Source organism: Varroa destructor, unplaced genomic scaffold, assembly GCF_002443255.2.
Source record: "Varroa destructor unplaced genomic scaffold, Vdes_3.0 BEIS01000004.1, whole genome shotgun sequence".
NCBI classification, from domain to species: domain Eukaryota; kingdom Metazoa; phylum Arthropoda; class Arachnida; order Mesostigmata; family Varroidae; genus Varroa; species Varroa destructor.
Window position 1 is genome coordinate 26613519 of NW_019211457.1, and position 22141 is coordinate 26635659.

At 39.6% G+C, this 22141-nt stretch overlaps 2 protein-coding genes and 1 long non-coding RNA gene across 16 annotated transcripts; 2 read left to right on the plus strand and 1 right to left on the minus strand.

Annotated features, from left to right (window-relative positions):
• Positions 1 to 1543: 1543 nt before the first annotated feature.
• Positions 1544 to 12955, minus strand: LOC111248996 (uncharacterized). Of its 14 annotated transcripts, none has more exons than XR_015327486.1 (5): positions 5307 to 5633; positions 4101 to 4238; positions 3692 to 3895; positions 3326 to 3440; positions 1544 to 3106 (listed from the first exon to the last, which is right to left on the minus strand). XR_015327486.1 is itself a non-coding variant. In XM_086988754.1 (5 exons), the coding sequence occupies exon 5, from the start codon at positions 3720 to 3722 to the stop codon at positions 2667 to 2669; it is 1056 nt and encodes a 351-aa protein (XP_086844880.1). In that variant the 5' UTR covers positions 3723 to 3895; positions 4101 to 4238; positions 6802 to 6920; positions 7104 to 7178; positions 7396 to 9210; the 3' UTR covers positions 1544 to 2666. The 14 variants fall into 14 exon arrangements, 12 of the variants coding, with proteins under 12 accessions (XP_086844880.1, XP_086844881.1, XP_086844885.1 ...); XM_086988754.1 differs by lacking the exon at positions 5307 to 5633 and adding exons at positions 6802 to 6920; positions 7104 to 7178; positions 7396 to 9210 and having other exon boundaries at positions 1544 to 3895; XR_015327485.1 differs by having other exon boundaries at positions 1544 to 3440; positions 5307 to 5627.
• Positions 5698 to 6497, plus strand: LOC147756022 (uncharacterized). Its single transcript, XR_015327495.1, has 2 exons — positions 5698 to 5816; positions 6222 to 6497. It is a non-coding gene; the product is annotated as an uncharacterized LOC147756022 (long non-coding RNA).
• Positions 9262 to 20046, plus strand: HPS1 (Hermansky-Pudlak syndrome 1 protein). Its single transcript, XM_086988746.1, has 2 exons — positions 9262 to 9444; positions 17481 to 20046. The coding sequence occupies exon 2, from the start codon at positions 17633 to 17635 to the stop codon at positions 19436 to 19438; it is 1806 nt and encodes a 601-aa protein (XP_086844872.1). The 5' UTR covers positions 9262 to 9444; positions 17481 to 17632; the 3' UTR covers positions 19439 to 20046.
• The last annotated feature ends 2095 nt before the right edge of the window (positions 20047 to 22141 follow it).

The following is a 22141-nucleotide window of genomic DNA, read 5'->3' on the forward strand; positions in this document are numbered from 1 at the left end:
CCGGATCCCCTAGTTGTATACACGCTTTATTTGGCGCCTCCCTGTTAAACCACACGCCCGCCGGTATTGCATACACTTGGAGAAGTAGCAAAACTTTTTTCAGTTAGTAAATGCCGCAGGTCTTTGCTAGTTCCAAGCATCATATAAACATGTAAGAATGTAAGTACTAAAATATTGCCCTAAGGTGATCGAGAAGACAGTGTGTTAGACGCTAAGAAGCAATTGTATTTTTCCCAGTGCCTTAAAATAATAGATCAGACTTTTGGTACATTTTAACTATATGAAATATGTATATATTTTTAAGTCAAGCTAAACAAAGTTATATGATATTTGTCTTATATTATATATAGTCTTAATATATTTGCCTGATTTAGTTTGATAGCGTATATAAAATGCGCTAACTATACATATGTTGTTCGGACCGTTATTCATGTTATGTATAAGTTAATTAAAATTAATAAATTACTCGTTTTACTATGTGCTATATAGTCCATGATTTTTTGCTATAAAAAAAACACAATAGTTTGTGTCTTCATGTGGAGTACAACATGTAAATATTTATTGGCAAAATAATAAAAAATAGAAAATGTTTCTTATTCTGGTAACAATTCAATTAAAACCTACTAAATGCTAAAAAAAAAATTGTTATAAAACATTTCGATCATAGAAAAGTAAATAAATAACGACACACTTAGTCTCTGGTAAGGTCCTGGAAACAGTCAATATCGACTCGATCAATCACTATGTCGAAGAAGCGTCGGTCGAAAACCGAGTCGACATGAAGCGTTAACTTCATTCTTGCGACGCTATCGGAAAAGCTTTCCCAAAATCTAGCCGTTCAAGCTACGTCCCTGGGGCAGTTGGTCGAGGTTGACTGTAAATAGCCATTATTGAAAGGTCATTGTGTTGTATTATAGAAACTTTACACGTAGAAATATATGAACAGAGCTTTGACGATAAAGAATGCACGACTACTGCGATTTCTATAATAAGTCTAATCGCCTATAAAAAAGTACGGCCTGCTTCCTAATTGGAGTTAAAAGCTTGTTCAAAGTTGGTAGACCCAATAAAACGAGAATTTAGCCAACCGCTTGGGGTTGTCAGCACTGTTCAATGAACTTGCTGCGCGAAGGGTTACGAAAAAAATCGAAGAACTTACCCCGACCAAAACCTAAATCGCAGCTATTAATTGTTGATAGAAGTTGACGTATATCGCGCTAATGCTGCCATTTAATCAATGATGTAGTTATGACAGAATAATCAATGCTCCTCTTTACGTTCGTTAAGTGTGAACTACTTTTAAATCGCATTCGATTGTTTCTGTAGAACGGGGAGTTGCGAGGACGACCCTCAAAAGCACCTAGCATATCTGTCTTGTCAGCTTTGAAAATCTTTAAATTTGTTTATTTTTATTTTTTCTAAATATTAGAAAACTGTAAATGTACGCTTCAGACAGCAGACCATACGCACGGATACGATAGTTTTTGGCCGTTATTACATGAATCATTCAGAAGTTATAATTCCATCATTAAGATCCTTGTCGTGTAAGAACTTCGATTTATTTGCTTGGTCTTAACTATAACATGTATTGTGTTACAACGTTACACTGTTTTTATTTACTAAGAACGTAAGTAGTAACATGTTTATTTATGACTGAATCTACATTATGGTATTCACACGGTTAGATATTAGCCACAAGGTTAAATATGAGATCGGTAAGCGGATCTACAAGTTCTGGTAATAGAGACCTTAGTTCAATATGATGAAAAACAGGAAAAGGCCATCGGAAGGGAAGAGAATCCTTTATTCCTAGGAAATCTTCTTCAGTGATGTGCTGTGTAATTTTGTTCATGTTTTTTAAACAACTAGTATACGAAAACGTAATTAATAATTGGTACAAATCTTTATTATTTATGTATAGCCTACCAAGTATATAAAGTAATCATACGGTTTAGTTCGAATTTTTGACTCTCCCACATGAGCATCCTATGCAAACGAGGGCTAAAAAAAATTGCTAAACAAAGTATCACAAGAATTTTCCTCCCTGAACCTCGAAGTTACAATTCTATTAGCTGCGGTAGTTATGAGTGGGATAACCATGCCGACCATCGCCGACTTCATGTAACAGAGACCAAAACGAATAAGTTAATAAGAACGAGTAAAAGACTCGTTTAAATGAATAATAATCACCAGTGAGGCTATGGACCTGTATCAGCATCGAATAATGTCCTAAACATGATAAATATTTTAACGAAATGCTATACACAAATATATAAATATCTTCTATATACGAAAAATGTTTATTTTGTTTACATATTCCTCTATGAGCCATCCTGTCTTGGTAATGACAGTCAAAACTGAATAGAATAGAGCTCATAAGTATATCCATTCTTTAATCAGTACAACGACAGTCGAATAATAGCATTATGGACGACTATTATATAAAATATTAAATTATAGAAAATCTTTGGTATCAAGAGATACGCAGGAGCGCCTTCATTTTTTCTTTCACATAGCATAATCACTATATTTAGTTTTGGCCCGGTGTTTATCACGCAATATACAAACTCGACATGGCGTCATACATACATATGTATATAGTTAGATTCAAACACCTCCAAACGATCTAGCCGATAGGTCTGTGAACGACATCTAATAAAAAATGGTCAATGATCGAAATTATCGTAACGAGGCGTAGCTGAAATCTGCCGCTGGCCACTGGTTCGTCCAAAGGTTAGGCGTTGAAACCCACGGCCGACTGGCTCGGATTCTACTACCAAGTGAGTTCTTACCAGTGCCTGGTATGACATCACGTCTGGGGCTTGCGGTTCACCAGAAGCGTCTTCTGCTGCAATCTCGTTGTCGGTCATTTTTTTCAGTAGTTCGACGGAAGTCACAACACTGCGAAGCCCTATGTTACTGCAATAGTTTTCAAACTGCTCCTCGATTGTATGTGTGAGCCAGTTCGGCGTATAAAGCAGGTATGATGGAAATTCGATGTGCTGTTTGAATTTTCGGCGGGTAACGACATAATTGATGAAGGCATTTGGTTCTTTAATCTCTTCCTTTTCTAGACTATTCGATGCCTCGTGAAGTTTCCCAGGAACTGGATAGGATAGCACGAACAAATGTGCCGCAGAATTAACAACGGGACATCGGTACAAGTCGTTTATCTTGGACGAATGCTTTCGTACAAATTCAACGAGTTCCTGCTTAAATGTATCTTTGCCGGCACGATGTATTAGAGAGAGTTTTGGATCGCCCCCAAGATTAAGAATCCTGTACGCAGGAAGCGTTCGATCGTACTCAAGATTCGCGAACATACCGGAAAAATGCAAGACGCCCGCGGCTGATCCACGCGAATCTCTTTCAACGAAGAAATCCTGAAGGGAGAAGTCACCATACGGATCCTGGACAAAGTCCTCTCGATTGGGTACGAGCTGAAAGCAAAAAGGCGTTGAACCATTTGTGTCTTTGAAGTGCATGGCGATAGAGTCGGTCGCATCACGAAACTGTATTGTTATGGTTGAGGGTACGCTGCAGGTGCACTGCCGATACGTACGAAGATCGCGGATAAACCGCACTCCATACGGTCTTAACCACTGTACAATATCGGCATCTAGTTCATCTTCCTGACTAGATGTATCTTCTAACGGAAAAAACGAATCCGAACTTCGACTACTTCCTATACCTGACATACTGAAAGACCGCTCAGAGTTCATCGATAAAAGTGGCGGCAGCACCAGCGGCGGCTTGTAAGGTGTTGCGTTTCGAGTGAGAGAGTACGAATTTGTTTAGTCAACGATGGCAAACGAAGGGGCTTTCGCTCCTGGCCCTGCCGACATTTGGCCACAACTCCAATAATAAAGGGGACGGATGGCTATTATCCGTGATTCTGGAATGAGGACGCATGACGCGTAATTAATTATTATTTCAATGTTCGTTCACTGGCAATACTATCAAGAATATCAAAAGCATTTACTGCTAATGAAAAGCAACAAATTGTTTCATACATTGGAGCATATCGGGCATGCCTAGTTGTACAATAAATGATCGCATTTTGGCATTGCCGCATATATGCAGACTATAGTTTTGCTTACCTCGTAATGCTCCGGTTACAAAAGAGTCCTTTACCCTGCTCTGATCTGAAATTTTCCAGGGTACACGTGACGTTGTCGCCGCTCATACGCGGCAATTAAACTACTCCAAATAGAAAAACCGAATTCAATTCAGGTACACTTGAAATGTTCAGAAATACGTGACATTAGCGCATTTGATGATATTTAGTATTCACAATACCATAATCGAATATGGCCATTTTCATACGGCACAATAAATACATCCACTATATAGTCGAAAAGAATCGTGTGTTTTGTTCCTTGCAATTTCTTACACGTTCTAAAATTATGGGTCATATATAACGACCCAGTCATTTATAACGAGTCTTTATAACGTTACTTAATATAAGAAAGGCGCGCCGGGTTAGCTAATTATGTTTAGTTGAACTTTTTGCTATAATACAGATAAGAGGTACTTTGATTTGAATTTAAGTAAGTAAATCAGATATTGTCAAACGTTGCATTAGTTAGAAAAGTACAAGTCTAATAGATACAAAAGGAATAAAATTGACAAAATAGCTTGTTTTTTATTTTGCATTTGCCATGTGAACTTTATTATTCTATCGGTGACGTTGTTTTCCCTCTCTTAAGCTTAGACTTGGATCAGAAATAGATCAGGTTAGACTTGTATATATTATTTGTCCGATTTTGTATGTTTGTGCTACCGATTGTCAAATTTAGTTATTAAAACACCGCATGTCACTCAGCAGTAACGTTAACTGTACCTCATTACTATATTAATAAGAAGGGCAGTGTTCGTATATCCAAGATTAAATATGACCATATTTTTTCCCATTTTCTGGTAAAGCGCATACCAATCGAATTGTGTTCACCGATACTTCTATGCGGCCCTGTTCCTTACGGAAAAATACATTTTAACTAATAGATTATATTACACAGCCAATGTGATTACTTTGCGAATCACTACAGTATAGCAGTGCAGGACGTACAGAGACTGACTGTGCATAAACGCAATATAAATTGATTAAGCTCTTATACAAAACAGTACATCTCAATCGCAACGGGCGACTCTTATGTTGTATTACCACGATGATATGATCCCGATTATTGACTTCCGCAAAAGAATGACAATTGAAAGTATATTTATTTATCAGTATATCGAATTTTTCTAATTAACGCCATAACCACAATCATATTATTATCTGATACGAAATATTCAACAGTTACCTGCTCACTTTGGTCCCATAACGTTTTTCCATTAGGTATAAGTATCTGACGAAATACAGTTTACCCACATACAGTTTGCGAGATGGTTATAGGAATAGACCCTTTTTTACACCAGATGTGAACAAGTGTCCCCCCCCCCAGGAGACAAATAGCCAGATAAATTCACTTCGATACAAACTTGTGAAGCTGTGATGTGAAACACGAAAACACAGGAAAGTGAATGGGGCAACAAGTGTCAAATAAAGGCAAGAGCAGCGTTCGATCATAAGTTATTCAACTTAGGACGGCACTGGACATATGTACGAAAAAGAGGATAATACAAACTGTTTCAGCTAATTTGGAACTGAAAGGAAAGTCATCTGTACCAACGAGCGTCGTAAACATACATACTCGTGTGTTGTGCTACTATAGAAAGAAGTGCGCTCATAAACATTATTCGAATGCTGCATTCTGATAGAGCGCCTGTCATGCATTTGCCGCACAGCTCAAACTGTGTACGGCGGATTCGAAGTAATGGCTTTTTAATTGTAGACCTAATAAAAGAACCTATGCGATTAAATCCATCATTAGTTGGATGCGACTTTCTTCGCGCCGTAAAGGACACACAGCGGGCCTCGATAAAGTCGCAGGAAACTGACAAAAATATGTTTTATCTAAGCGTAGATAACAAATAAGGAAACGGCTCATATCAACGTTGCATAAACATTTACGAATATGCATCAACACAATTGCCCTTGAATTCACCAGTATATAGATAGTACAAGTGTCTGGTCCGGATTTACATTTAATTAATATATGAGAAAGCCAGCTTGTCGGGAGCTATGTTCTTGCTACAGCAAGATAGCAATAATGATGCTACCTAATTTTAAGAAAAATGAATGAGTCTGAACACAAAAAAAAACTGAATTATTTCAGGACAGCTCAGCTTTAAACAGCACGCAAACAACAGAGGCATATAGAAAATGTGGCCAAAGGACGAGCTCATGCAAATTTCCTCGTGAACAGCTTTGTTTGAGCATAACTCAGTTAATGGGTAAGCTGCAATATAGATTACTAAAAAGTAATAATAACTTGATTCTCAAGCAGAGCGTCTACCCATGGGTTAATGTTCAATTGGTTTAACACATAAACCAACGCAACGCGTTAGCTATTTATATGAAAATATATGTAGACTATTTACCATGCGTTCTATACTGCCGATGTATTCTTTCAGTCGCAATAGAGCTGCAGTTATTTCTATTGGCGCTTGACCTCCATAAAAACCACCAACTGTGACTACGTCTCTGTGTTTTTGACGAGATATTGGTTACTGTTAACACTAATTTCTAGTTTCAAAAAGAAACTGTATTAAGGTACGTTGTACCTTAATAAATAATTTCTTTTCTACGACGAAAGTACAATCTAAATTCGAGGCATAGTAGATCTACTACGAGCAGCAAAATAGTATCATTTTATCTAATGGACACAATAAGTGACTAAGCGCTTCGACACGTACCCTTTTTTTGCACGATCAGAAATCCCATTTGAATGTGATACAATATCTATGTTCCGAGTTAAACGTTTGGTATTTCGGCCGATACTGGATGGCTAGCTCCCAGCACGAGACTGTCGAACCTAGAATGTGGTATGATCACATTTCTTCTTGCTTAATACTTTTCCAAGTAATATTTATCGTATAGACTTCGCTGTGCATATGAACGGTTTCTTAAGCACTCCACATTCAGTTCCAGGAGTTGTCTATTGATTTTCATTTGTTCATCATTATCTAGTTATTATTATTTAAAAACGGGATATTACCACTTAGATTGATTCTGGAGGTGGAAACGGTAGTCAAGACCTTCCTTAGCAGCATTTTGAATTTCGTTTTAGAATCTATAATTAAATCAGACTAATTAATAATTATTCAACAATGCTAAACGAGCAGGTTTACCACAACCTGATTTACAACATTTAGCTAATGATTTTTAACAAAGATTTCTTCAGGGATTTAAGCAAGAGATAAATTTAATGAGAAACGATTAGCTCAAATGGTCAAAAAATGCTATACGATTTTTAATGATTGTAGGAAAGGCGGAGTTATCGTTTGTACCTTCGCAAGGATACGAAATGATGAATCAAGGAAAGAAACGAAGTTCACCTGAACAGATGGCAGAGACAAACAGAATCATTTTCCCAACTGTAATAGAACCTAAGCGAACGAGTAGTTGAAGCGAAAATGGCGTCATGTCATATATTTCTAATCGACTTGCCCTTTGCTTTTCCGTTGTTCGAAGCTATCCAGTGAGTAGCTTCCTTGTTTTCGGCTCATAGTTACATATGTTAGGTTGTTACAAGGGAATATGACGGACTTAGTAGGTGGGCTAACACGTGTTAGAAGGATTCTTTTTCTACACACTTGTTCTAGCTCTTATGTAATTACAGGTAATTTCGTCTACTAGCGGCATGTACTTCACAAATCGTTCTATTCCTCTCAAGGGCCCTGTTATTTTCCATCCACCCAACTGGAGCGATCATGCTATTTTTCTAGATTCGAAATTAGAACACTAAGACAATCTCCACGAAGTGATTGGCTTACTCAATTCTTGCTTAATTTAGAAAGATCCCTCTTGGAAAAGTAACCTTTCTCGAAAAATTATTCTACAATATTGCAGGATGGAGTGCAGAGATATCTGTCGCCTCTGGGTCTGTTCATAAATGTTCTAACGTAAGACATCTGCTTCGAGATATGTTGTTCGCGCCATAATGTTTTATCGTGAATCAGACGCAGCTGGAAAAAATCGCAAAAGGCGTTTAGTTCTTTAAATGATGAGCATATGTATTTATTTTATATTATTGACCTTCTTTATCCTCTTTATGGGTTGAGTGAACGAAACACAGTTAACTATAGTAACATGCATGTAGTGACAGTGAGCCGATTTCCGAAAGTTTGATCCGTGCTTACTTGAAAATTCATTGGCAACCCCGGCAAAGGCTCATCGCAACGCTCCGTCTAATCTACGAGAGGCAGAAAACGGGCCCTACACAATAACAGAGCTTTCCGCAGGGGAAAGTTTGCAGGGCGCACTGGTAACAAGCTCTTAAGCGAATATACCGGACGCGTGCATGTATTGGATACTCTAATGTTATGTATATACCACTGTAACTATGTAACAGTTTCTAGGTGTTTTTAAATGACTAATCAACCTTTTTTGCTGTAATAGGCTTGTAGCTATACTGTTACTGTCATGGTCAAAAAAAAAGTGCTTGCGACTGTATTCTGGCACCTGCATACATAACGTATCATATATATATTTAGCAGCTTGAATGTTTAACAAAAGAAAAAAAGGCTAAAAATAAAGGTTAAACTCTTATTAAGGTTACCGTGGCAAAGTAGTTTTTATCCCATGTAAAACAAATTATCAGAAAAGAAACCGTTGAACTTTGCCTCAAATGTATGTCGATGCCGAGTGCGTTCCGCCTGAATAGTCATAGCTATTTTGTTGACTTTATCACTTTGCCCTTCCAAGACAAGAACACAAACGGGAATCGCCTGTCGCCATCGAATCAAGATACCGTTGTCTGGACTACGGAGCCAAAGCACAGCCGTGTCTTTGTATTATACGGATGCGATATCTAGCTGAATCTCTATGTTGCAACAATATCTCTGGAAAACCCACCGTAGCAGTGGTTGCGTAGTGAAGACGCATATTTCACCAATATCGCAGCTTTTATTCGACAGCGGGAAGCAACGTGGAGGTTCTACGTGTCGATAAGTGACGTGACTGCCTTGTTGTCGATGGCATATTTATCGAGTGTTATAAGCACGACGAGAATATTATGTGTCGCCATAGTTCCGCCACCTGTGCAGACGACGGCGCCATTGTTTACAAAGTTATTGGCGCCAATTCACAAGGTAACTAGACACTCCGTATAGAAAACGGACTGCTTGATATATTGGTAACGAAGAGCGGGACAGATAATGTGTCCTGTGTTGCAAAACATTGCGAGTGTGCGACAAGTAACTAAAAGAGTCATTTTAATTAAGAATATCTATTTGTGCGTTCTGTCTGAATAAGTAGATAAGCTGCACAAATCATCATCGGCTCGATGAGTTAAAAAAGTGGACGACTTTTACAATTGCGTGAAGTAGACGATACGGGTAAGCGGAAAATCAGAATCTGTAGCCGATTGTAGGCACAATTTGTGTATAGTCAAACTCAAATGATGGACAATCAACTTAGAAATACTAAAAGTATTGTTGTTATGAATATGATTAATGTTCGCAAGCTAATTTGAAGTCAGTTGCGCTAAAAACTTAAATTTGAACTTAATAGATCAGTTGAGGGGATCGCAGTTGGTTCAAAGAGACACCGCGTACATATATGCCAAGGGCGATTCAGTGTGACTGACGCAGTGTGTAAAAAGAAATTCTGCGGGCTACTGCCACTAGATCACTGTTTAAGCGTCTTAACTCAATAAAGTTATGGACAGAATGATCATGTTGTTGGTTTATTTACATGTACTGAAACCGAATCATCTGAAAGTCTGAATTGTTGCCGTCATTTTCAATCTGACTGTATTGCCTATTGACGTGAGGGGGGGGGGGTCTCAAAAACTGATTCACTGGCAGTTTTCAAGAAAAATTATTTACGGTTTAAACGTACATTATGCACCTGCATATTTCAAAAGTTCAATTATGGCTAACAATCGAGATTGCTTTCTTTATGCAAAAGGGGGGTTATTAATAGTCTATTAACCAGCCAATAGGGACGCTACACACCTTCCACCACCGTGTTCGACTCCACAAGTTCAGTTGAGGTAGAGGCAAAAGTACGCGGGAACTGCCTAGCCCCTACGGGGAAAAGTACTTGAATACAACAGATCGAAACTCTGTGGGTACATGTGCAAGGTTTTCAGGTTGCAGTGGACAGCGGTACTATCATCGATGCTAACATCACTAAAAGCGTCACGACTATTGCCTGAACAGTTTTCCATAGAGAAGCTATTGATGTCAAAGAAAATCAGTCATTTGCGTTCGTCCTACTGAAGCAAGCAACTGATACGTAATGTTTGCATAATGTAATTTAATTAGGCACAAAGAACAAATTCTAGGCACACAGCAGCATCACATACCGCTACACCGCATAATCCTTTAATCATCGTGGAACTCACGAATGCTCTTGCACTTTATTATATAAACAAGACGCTTTGTGATATAAGTGACAGAAAATGTCGCATAGTATTAGAAAAATATTATAATGTCTCACTTTACGTACGTTATTTCGGAGCAACCGAAAGATGCAGACATGTCGAAAATACTGCTATATGCTTTGATAATTATTACTTGTTAATGATCATTCACCTGGTTTTTGTTTTAACAAACCAAAATTTAACCATGTCTGGGGGAAAGGCCAAGTACTAATTCAGCTCTGGAAAGTATTGGATGTCTAATACAGCGCCTAAAGATTTATTTATACGACACACATTTTTAATACATGTTACGTCCCCCTTCTTCTCCCCACACACACACTTCTGTAAAACGCATCACACAAGAATCATGAGCATTATTGCAGAGAACGCATTTTATGAGACCAGGGACGAGTTTTTTAGAGAGTTGGAAGTGTGAATTTGAACGTACTTTAGTGATTTATCTGCCATTCGATATGGAAAACGGGATGAATACAAAATCGACAGACAGTAAATACTACTATCGCTGAAAAATACGCTAAACATGCAACATAAACTCGTGTGATGCCAATGAGACTAATGGACAACGCCGCATGGCCCAGCTGAACGCCCAACATTGGCCCCGGTAGGAACTCTTTTATCATGAGCGTCGTAACGATACTTGGCTATGGTTAACATAGCAGTGCCTATGGGACGGTGCAACTTATTGTAGTGTGCTAAATCAATCAGTCTTCATTTGCTCCGTAGCCTGTAACACTGTTTTTGTTGATAATTTCTTAGAGAAGCCGTCCCTGCCTGTTTCCATGAAGAAAAATAGTACAGATATGACAGTTGGTTCGTACTATATATATATATATATATATATATATATATATATATATATATATAATATTCAATAAAATAGTGAAATTACTCTGTCGGTCATTCTGTGTTCCATTAAAGACTACACTTAACGAGGCCTTGACCGCGAAGGGCTATCTATAAGACTTTTGAGAATATGTATCCTACTAATATATATATATATACTTTATTTTCTAGGCATTGTCGCACGTGCGACTCTTAAAAGAGCTGTAGCGTAGCTAGTGACAGCATCAGAGAAATTTTTCTTTTCACGATACCGAAGAATGATTCACAGCATTTAGCGCAGCTATACATAGAAGCATCGCTAATACTAAAGTAGATGGTAAAGCGTACATGCGGTTCCGCTGTATCTTAGTGGTAATATAAATTAGTGCAGCTTAGCTGCCTGAGTCAAGAGCCAGCTAAGGACAACAGTTACAAAAAGTCGTCCAACAAATCCAGGTTACTTAACTCGTTACCACATGCATGCTAGACCCCTGCACCTACCATCAAATAAATGGTTACAGTCACTCACTACAAAGACGGGCTAGCTCATGTTCTGTATCATTCAGAAACGAGCGTCAACCGTTCATATACGACCCTCTACTTTGAGGTTTGCAAATTCTGGCTGTTCTCTTATATCCTCACTGTGTTCTGTCCAAGCCCTTTACATTAGTACAGCACAGTGTTATATCAGTCAAAACAAAAGGACATCACGAAGATTCATAAGCTCCGTTTTATTATCAACGGAAAAATACTTACGTAGTGCCACCAACGACAAAAGCAACTCCCGATACATATTATTTTTCTCGTTCCTGATCTGATAAATTAACATTTACATAGCAACCTGCTTATTTACGTGCAACTGCCAAATATCATAAATACAAACTCTGCCGCATACCATTTGTAGTAAATGACAATAGGTGTTTTGCAGACGACATGCACGACATGTATGTAGATACTAGATATATAATCGTTTGAATATATACCTAGTTTAAACGACTGCTTCTTGTCGCTGTCAATAAATAAACAAGCACAACATTTAACGTCTAATAAAGTCTGTCACCTCAGTATCAATTAGCACAACTATTGTTTAAACCGAAGAGACTAATGAGCTCACCTATGTAAATAGACACCCAAGGACAATAGATCTATTGTTTGAGGAACTGTTCGCGTTGCGTTCGCACGTTGCTATTTCACCTGACCTGTTAAATTGGCAGTTTCCTTTGGCTCATCGGTAACGCGGTTTTTTTCCGAATCGCTGCACAATGCACTGTGCTTCTCCACCCGGTGGAAGCGACGCGAAAAGCATAGCATCGCGCTAGTTACCCAAAAGCATACAACGTTCGTCGTTCCTTCATCGTATAAAGCACTTTCTCAGCAACGGCGCTCAAGCTAGCAGTTAAAATGCTATTAACATAAGGTCTCACCGTATAATGATCACATACGTAACGTCAGCAAACACGCGGGGTCTTTCCTACGGCGGCGATGCCACCAGAACGGCTTTTTTTTTGGTTCCAGATGGTTGGCGCTCGCGTATGATCGCTTTACTCTGTTTGAAATTTGGCGCTAGATGAACCCACTATCGCGGATGAACGGTCAATAAAGGAGAAATTTGAGATCTTCATTGAGACTTAGTAGATTAAAGGCGTCCTGCGTTTTAAGTAAAGTTAGCATTTTTAAACACGTGGTATTTTCTCACATTCGTCGACTTGCTTCCGTTAACCGTACGTACTAAACGGCATCGGTAACAGACCAGCACATGCTATGAATTTTCTCCAGGAACGTGCAGAAATTATATTGTAAAAATAGTAACAATCATAGTAATAATAATAATAATAATAGTGATTAAAGACAGATATTGTATTTGTAATTCAAGACACCTGCATATTTAAAATCAAGCGAACAGGGCTTACAAAGTCAGCACGCTCTAATAGAGCATGGACCCACGTCGCAGAATCCGGGTAGATTTGTTTTTTCTTTAATCATAGAACACTTATTCATCGTACAGAATATGACTTCGATTATGCCATGTGTAAAATTCCTCAAGCGCGCAAATTTGAAAGGAATTTTTCGATTTTTCCATGACGATTGGTCAAAAGAACCAACGAGGACTGCCCTGTAGGGGTAGATTACACTGAACTGTCCCGGTGATGGCTTAGTGGAGAGCATATTTGCCTGCTGATCTTAGGGACACGTTGTGGTCTAAATTCTAACCCGGGCGTGGATAGATTTTGTTTTGTGCTGGGAGCCAGCCAGTCGTCCGTCTGTCTGAGGGAGTGCCTAATGACGTAATACTCGAAACAAAGAGGTTACACTGAAATAGCGTTTTGTACATATAGAGCTTCGAAAAGCTTTGTTAACCCATTTTTCATCAGCAACCAGCTTTGTTTGTATTACAAAAAAAGCATTGGGTAGATCGTCGTTATTCAGAGATAAGTTGTTCACCTAATGCATCGTTGAGGATTCAGCCATAAAGTGATTACCGTAATCAGAAGCTGAGACGATTGAAGATGATATAGAAGGTACTTTCTATATGTGCAGATGATGCAAAATAACCATGGTTGAGCTGAAAGGGAGTCGGTGAGTAGACGACAGTAGGATGCGTTCAAGGATAAAGTTCGTGGGGGTACAGGAAACTCTATGCTACTGTTGCCCAGCGTACACAAAACCACAGCCTTATATATCAATCTAAGATTTGAAAAGGAAGTATCTAGTGAAACAGCTTAAATCGTCCCAAACGGTTAAAACAAATAACGAGCAATTTAATTAAAATTGTATGTCCTTCGGTGTAATGCCGATATATATATGTATATGACGTTACCGTATAGAAACTGTTTGGAGAAAACAGAAATAAAAAAGATTTGCAGGGGGTTCGCATTTAACAGTCGCTATTTTGCATGACCATTTACAATAACGCGGATTGGACGTTAAGGTGAACGTCGTCGGGGATATTGCATGCCGATAACATAGCGTTCCTATCGCTAGAAAAGGCTGGCTTAAAACTCGTGATCACGTACCAATATTTCACATAGACTTTTCCATGCACCAATATGAAATTAATATAAGGCTTTACAATCTATACTCTTCCGTAATTGTAAAATTTAATCAGTAATTGTGGATGTTTAAAGCAAGACTACCGGAAGTTTGATCAACAGCTGCGCGTACGGGAGCAACTAACGTGGCGTGCAACGTTTATCTTCAAAAGGACTTGCCATTCTCCAATGACTGCGTATGATTGGGACATCATTCATTTCGGTATTAAGTATCGCGCTCTTCCCACGTTGTGAAAGGCATCTTAGCGTTAAAGTCTTCGCATTGAAGATGACACAAAGAATATAAAAATGCGGAATGGTTACGCCACGTTGTTCAATGGGGTGCTATTCTGTTCTCTCATACGAATGTTTTGGCGTAAACGGTTAGGTATAAGCGCCAAGTCCGTTCTGCTTGGCTAATGGTGCAGTTTCCTAGAGGACTCGGAAATTTTTGTCGCCACAACCCACAATGACCTTTAAGTAAACCGAATGGATCCTTAGTCCTTAAAAATGAGCAGTTTTCGCAATAAGATTTTCGATTTTTCGTTCACCCGCGCCATTATGGTGATCTCGGCGGGTCCCTTAACGTTGATTCAAAACACCGATTTTTCTTTTTGAAGTCGCCTAGAACGATATTGCATGACAAACCGGTGGCTAGGGCAGTATAACTAAAACTAACTTCATAAGCTCCTCTAATAACTCTCGTTGTATCTGAGAAGGACGTGAGCGTCTACTTGTTGTAACTAAAATGCATTTTTGTCAATGCTATTCTTATATTGGTAGCATAACAGGACGTATTTTACGTTACGGACGACTCTACGCGAAACTTCACTAACAGGTCGTATTCTATTAACAGAAATCACTGTTTACATTTTCGGCAACCAAAACGTGGCGTTGGTTGGGGCACTGAGGGACAACCGTATGAGGTTGACCTAAAGAGTTTGCTGTTTGTTTTTCATGTTATCCCGTCTATTTGGCTTCGTTACAAACATATATAAGTACAGACAGCTCGTATCAAATGATTGTTTTAAGGTCAAAGCGAGCGAATGTATTGTGTATCTCAATAACACATAGGAATTATAACGATTATAGGAAATATGGTGACTCGATTTTAACAATTTAACTTGGCGGGTAATGATAACGGGCAGGCCATGGTAGTCATAGATTAGGTATGAATTAAGAGTAGCTATAGCGTTTCTTCTGAAATTTGTTTACCTATATTGTAGTTCTACTTTAAATGTTTTGTATTAGTTTCTTTCCTTACGAAAATTGCTTATAAATGAGCTACGGTACTTGATTGATTACAGGCGGCCCGTGTTGCTTTAGGTCTGAATTTAGGCGTAGATGTGCTTCCTGTTTTGTTAAAAAAACATCCGAGTAAAGCAACGCCTAGCGACTTAAGCACCGGTCATATAACTCGAAACATTCATTTAAGTACTTTCGTAGTTGATTAAAAATAATATTGCTCAAAGTCCAATTTTTAAATATGTAGATAGCTTAATATTCCGGATTTTTTTCAAAAATGCAGGGTCATTGATCGAGCGAATATATACCCATATGGAGATGCGCTGCCGCTTAATCCCTATGTGCCACTAGCAGACAGGCAAGAATTCTGTATTTACGTCAATTATTTTGTATTAATGTTAATGCTACGTGCATTCTAAAGCGTCAGTACTCAAGCGCGAAAACAATATGGTGCGTGCTTTTCTTTTTAAGGATTAATCTGTTTACAAGCGAAAGGGAAGCTTCTTTTAATAAATATTGCTAACAAAATGGTTGTTTGACTTTAGTTATTTGACGTATTATACATATATATTAAAAATACAAGCCATTTAGATGTCATAGCACTCTCACAGCGCACAGATAAAATGTCCTATAACATTTCCATAGAAAGAAGAAGTAGAGGAACAAAGTTCGTAGAGTTAATAATAAATAGACGCTCTTCGCATATGTCGTTTTAAAAAAAATTAAACACGAACTATAAAAATGGCGACAATAGCCACATAAGGCGGTCTCCCGATAAAGATCGTGCCTTTATATACTCATGCACACAAGGTGTACTTGTGTACACGTATCAACCTGGTTGCTATCTAATCTCTAATAAAAGTTGTTATCAGAAACTATTCGAACTGGCTAACGCAACGCTCAAGGTCATACTCAAACTGAGAACACCTTTGCTCTATTATTTTACTAGAAAGCCACGTCGGGCCAGTAGGTACGTATTTTACGTTCACTTGATAGGGGGTGTGTAACAGCGAGTGAAACAGCCGTAACCTATTAGCGTGAACGAGGTCGCCATCTTGCCCGACATCTGCAAAGCAGTGTCTAACTCAACCGACAACAGGCCGTTGACGGGGAGATTAGCGGCGTCGCAGTATTGATAGTCATTACCATGCGCTTCCCCTTTTGAGTGTTCGACACGTTGTCTATATTCCACGCAGCCCGCCAGTCGAGGTGCACTGTAATATCCGGTGACACCAGCAGATGATTAACTGGAAAATGAAAAAAAGCCAGTGTCCACAAAAAAGGATTTCCCCTCTCAATACTCAACGTCTTACGCTCTCCGATTACTATCGTGGACACGGTGGGGTACCGACAACAACGGTATAGCTCTATGGCACTGTCTGCTGTTTCGGCGTCATCGGCATTATACCTCTCTCCAAAATGGGACGGGCCGGATCACGTTGAGCAACTATAGGCAATAGCGGGCCTCCTTTCCGTTTGTGACAGTGTCCGTCACTCTTTCAAGAATAAAAGCCAACGGTATTTCCCACCAGGCTTCTTCTTTAAAGGATTACACAGAATTACAGGTCGAGAGATACCTAAAGTGACCTGTGACTTGTTCTATTAGAGACGCCGGAGTAATAGGAGCTGTTTCCAGCAATCGCCAATAAAACAATCACTTGCGCCTTTTTTAAGTCAACCAACATAATCTTGTGTTGTTCCTTTTGTAACCGGTCCCTCTCTCTCCCTCTCCTCCCCCCTTTCTCTCCATGTTTTTTCCCATTTTGTCCACCCCTCCCAGACCCAGCAGCGAACAGGCAGCCGACGTCAATAGAAAGCAAAACACCGCGTGACTCGCCTTTGCCGTACCCAAACCTATTCGACGTCACAAAACTTTTACTGCTTTCAGCGAGCTGCGGAGCGAGTGAGCGCGTCTGTCGAGTAGTTGGATTTCTGGAAGTACTGCACTGAGCGGCGGCCAGCCAAATCATTCGTGGTGTGTTCTCCATTGCTCATCGACAATCCAGAAAGGAAAAACAGCTCTGTAGGCAATAACAGCAAATGAATAACAGTGAGGCCGTTCAGTTCTTTTTAACGACACCGAAGGCGGGCCCGGGAATGAGGGCTTTCCTTGTGTTTGACCCTATGAACGACCTAGTGTTCAACTTGGCTGACGACAAGTTTTACAAGCACGTGGCTGCGGTGGCGATGTGCAACGGGTTCATTGACTCGCCAAAAGAAAAGGTCAGTACGGATATTCTTGTACATCTGTTTGCGCCTTTACTTACGTCGCAGAAAATCTACAAAACACAACTGAACAATCCGTGCGCTTGCATCCAATGCGACAACGAAACCCTGATCTTGTTCACTGAATATCTGGGCTACACTGCCATCTACATCTGCAATTCGCGTGAAGGCCGTCAGGGCACGGAAAAGCGGCGTGTTAACACCCTTCTCCAATGCGTATGGCATCTCTACGCATGTGCACTACCTCAATTGAGGACGCATTTTCGGTTCGACAAGCCACGTGCACAGCTGCTCAAAAACATGATGAAAGCGTATGACGAACTTAAACGAAGCTCGATCCCGTGGTTGGTTGAAGCCCATAGTTATTATCCGTATTCGAGGGAGAACCAGAAGCTTCTTGAGGAGATTCTTGCGTCGGCTCGTCATAAGACGAAAAATGCTCCGTTGACGTTTAGTCATGCGATGCTGTTCCACGAGAGTCAATGTCTCATGCAGCACCACGCGGGTAACGCTCTCAAACTCAGCACCACTGATCTGTTCCACCTGTCGTTGGTAGCTAATATAATGGACATGAATAGTTACCTGCCTATGTTCTTCTCGACGAACTTCAATACAGCTGTACCCTTTCTAGTGGTTCGCCTCGATACAGTTTGTCAAGGTACGGTTATTCTGTTAGCTGAACTCAACGAGCTAACAGCGCGCAGTGACGCCCTGTACGCATTGTCAAGGCATGTCAACCATATTCAAGGAGAAGCCTTTAAGGGTGAACACATCGACGTAGAGCACATTACTCAACAAACAGCTCTGATACGCAATATGATGACTAAAGTGTACCGCGTTATGCAAATCAAGCCAATGACTGAAGCAGAGAAAATGATGCTGGCTCATATCAAACTCATCATTCGCGAGACCTTCGATTCGGGGCTGTTTTATGACACGCTAAATGACATGCCAAAGAATAAGGACTCCGATAATAGCTTCTTGCTTAATCAGAAACTGTCCGACCTTCAAGAGAAAGTCACGGCCGCGTTCTCTGAGCTCGTGCTCGATTGCGCCTCAGCGTATCAACCCCATAGTTCACTTTTTTGGCTTTCAGTCCCGCATATCGTCGCTCGTCTTGACCTGAAGTTCGACCTACGTAGCGTTTTCGGAGACATCCGCCAACTGGAAGGCTTCATCTTTGTCAATCGCACGGCTAATCGGACGATATGCGGGCTCGCCGATGAGAAAAATACTCAGGTTAAACATTGTTTACAACGCGCCTGGAAGAAAGCTGAACGAATTGTGGGTGAAGGCCAAAATTTCGGATTCACGTGGTCTGATGAACGTTGCAGGTACCGTTACGATATCTGGTTTGAGAATCTTAGCGGTCGTAAAGTGACACCGCTGTATGCGCCACGTAGTAAATTTCTGCCGTACCCCGGCGTGGGGGCTGTCAACTTTTATAAGTTACTCACTGAAGAACTTTTTGAAAATCAAGCCAAAAATGTCACGTGTTTGGAAGTGCTGATGATTGGCTCAAACCATGCACCTCTTGCAGATGATATCGTCTCAAGGATGTCGGCAAAAATGTGGAATCTGATAGCGAAAACGGAACGATCAAGGTTTCATGTTTTCTGACAATAACTTACCAGCGTCCATGCAGGCGCCATCCACAAAACCCTTAAAACATCTAGGTTCAGATCTATCTTAATTCTTGTTTCATTCGATCTTTCAAATATCTTTTCTTTAAATAAGGGCCATAAAAACTGCGGAAGTCTCATATAGGCTAGTTGATCTAATTCAAGGATTCAAGTTAAGCTTGGTTATAGCAACCTGCATGAACATAAAAACAAAATAATGAAGTCTGGTGTTTCGGCGTCAGGCTCATGAGGCCCCGGAAGAGTCACTGAAAACTGTTGCTTATTTCTCTTAACTACTATATCATATAACTGTACATACATATAAACGCAATGTATTTATTACTATTTTCGCAAAGTGATATCAACAATTAGTCGATCGAGCGAAAATCGACGATCTCGCTGTAAACCGAATATTGTGAATTAGTGAAATACACGAGTCTAGCAAAGCACAGACACAAAAATTTACATATATCATTGATCGTAAGCGTGTGAAATAAAAACGCAATAATAAAGTTTAGCTATTGACTGAAGTCTATAAGACTGAAGCAACTTAACATCCCCTAGGGGAACATTAAGTGGTTATCGCTTATAGATTTATCAAGATAACTAGCGTGTTTATTTATTTTCGGGCGGCTCTGCTTTCCTAGCTGGCAGTTATAATGTTTGACTCCGTTGAATCATCAACTAAAGGATTGACCACTGTTTCGTTACAACTAGTCCTACAATTTTAAGTCCGACAAACGGAAATGACCATCCTTGGTATATGGGTCCCGTACACATGTAAATATATGTTGAAGGACAGTTCATATTTAAATCAGTGGGGTCCATGTTTGCCGAGCACGAAACGGCCAAAACGTACGCGTCCTACTGGAGTGCGTGTGGAGCATAGTCGGTCATTTAATTAAGGATTAACGAATATCTTATTTAATGAATGCAGAGCGAAGGTTGCTGTATTAAAATTGGGTAGTCATCAATTTTCTTTCGTTTGTTCACTTAACATTGTCCAATACACTATTAGGGCACGCAGTCTTTTATGTGTTGAAACTCGTGTTGCCTCGCGGTATTCTGGACCTGAATAAGAATACCAAACTTGCCTCGGGGCGTTACGAGACTTTTACTCAGCAGACAAAGAATTGATAGACAGTTTTTAAACAAATGCTTCCAACGAGCTCATGTATTCTCAAAGTCGTGTCATGACACCGTAACAAGCATAGCTCATCCAGCCCACCCAGTAAAATCCGTAGGTATCTTTAAGGGATGGAATAGAACCAGGTGTTTTAACGCTCATTAACGTAAAAAGTGACACTCGTTCTAAATTAGTGTAGAATAGATTTTCCCTAACCAGCTCCCGGTTCTACAATTGGCCAGATAACACTGTGCAGCGTTGGTTCGGAAACCTATCAGGACAGGGATTTTGAGAGGACCGAGCAAAAAACGAATGCTGCCTTAACCAGGACAATTAGATTTCGAACCTTGGAAGTGCCTAATAGCCAAGCCTTAGTTTCAAACGAAAGCTAACGCATTAAAGCTGGGCGATTTAAGGACTTGCAAGCGAATCGGGGAATAATATCGCTGAGTTTCAAACAGTTCTAGCGGCTTTAGCAATTCATAACTTTTGTTTTGAGTTTTTTAAATTGATTTTCCTGAGTTTGCTACAGAGTAAATTAATCAAAGAAAGCATTCGATAATTAGGCTTTTGTCTTGTCAATAGGTTGAATTAAAAAATCTAGCATAATTAGCGTTTCATATTACGTTGCATATACTTACTCTCTGAAAACCTATAATACAAAGGAAATGATACGACAACGAACACCTCGTAAAAGCCATGGACAAAATGATCTGTCTATTTCCCATGCTCATCCGTTTGTCAGCCTTATGGCACAAAAAGCTGTATTAATTTCTGTTACTTTTTTTTGACAAATCTCAACGGCGAGTGGGGGATACCGGGGTAAATAAGTACACAAAGCGCTTATATGCTGATGATATCTGCAGTGGTGAAAGTCTCTTCGAGAACCCGATCTGGCGCTGCTAAGTACGAAGCACTAACTTTTTTCTATAGCCGTGACTTTCGTGCTAAATAATGCTGTAGCTATGGGCTTTTTTTTGTAGGCGTTGCGACAACTAGCGCTTTTCTATATCATTCATTGATATTAGTACCCGAAGTTTCATATGAGAGGGTCAGTATTTTACCATAATAATTAAATCTGTTGACGATCGCTTTGGAGATGCAAACTTCACTAACCCGCCTTCATGACGATAAGACGAAATCTAGAAAATATTAACATCGAGGCAACCTGAACCTGTAGAGGATACGAGTAGACATAGTCATAATGTTAATTCCCATTCTTAGTCTATTTACATATTATAGTTTAGGATCTATTTAGCGTAACCTGAAAGCTCGGCTTGCGTAAGGTAGTCAAAGGATTGATATCACATGTTTGAAGTCACACAATAAACTTGACATTTTGAGGGCAACATGTTTTTTGTTTAGGATTACCGTACGTATTATTACTTTCTTAGGCAAGTTGTTGATCAGACCGAAACAAACAGGAGGGTTTAGGCAATAATTATTAATGGCTGAATATTTTACTGGTAGATCGAGCTGCATCGAACGCTCGAAGAACCCTATAGACCAAAAACACCGTCTGTAGCCACCGGAATGTACGTTAGTGAAATACTATAACACTGTGTGAGAAGAAAA

What these genes read in the sequence shown, in the direction of transcription:
- LOC111248996 (XM_086988755.1), bottom strand. Translation starts at nt 3,722, where the DNA reads ATGAACTCTGAGCGGTCTTTCAGTATGTCAGGTATAGGAAGTAGTCGA.
- HPS1 (XM_086988746.1), top strand. Translation starts at nt 17,633, where the DNA reads ATGAATAACAGTGAGGCCGTTCAGTTCTTTTTAACGACACCGAAGGCG.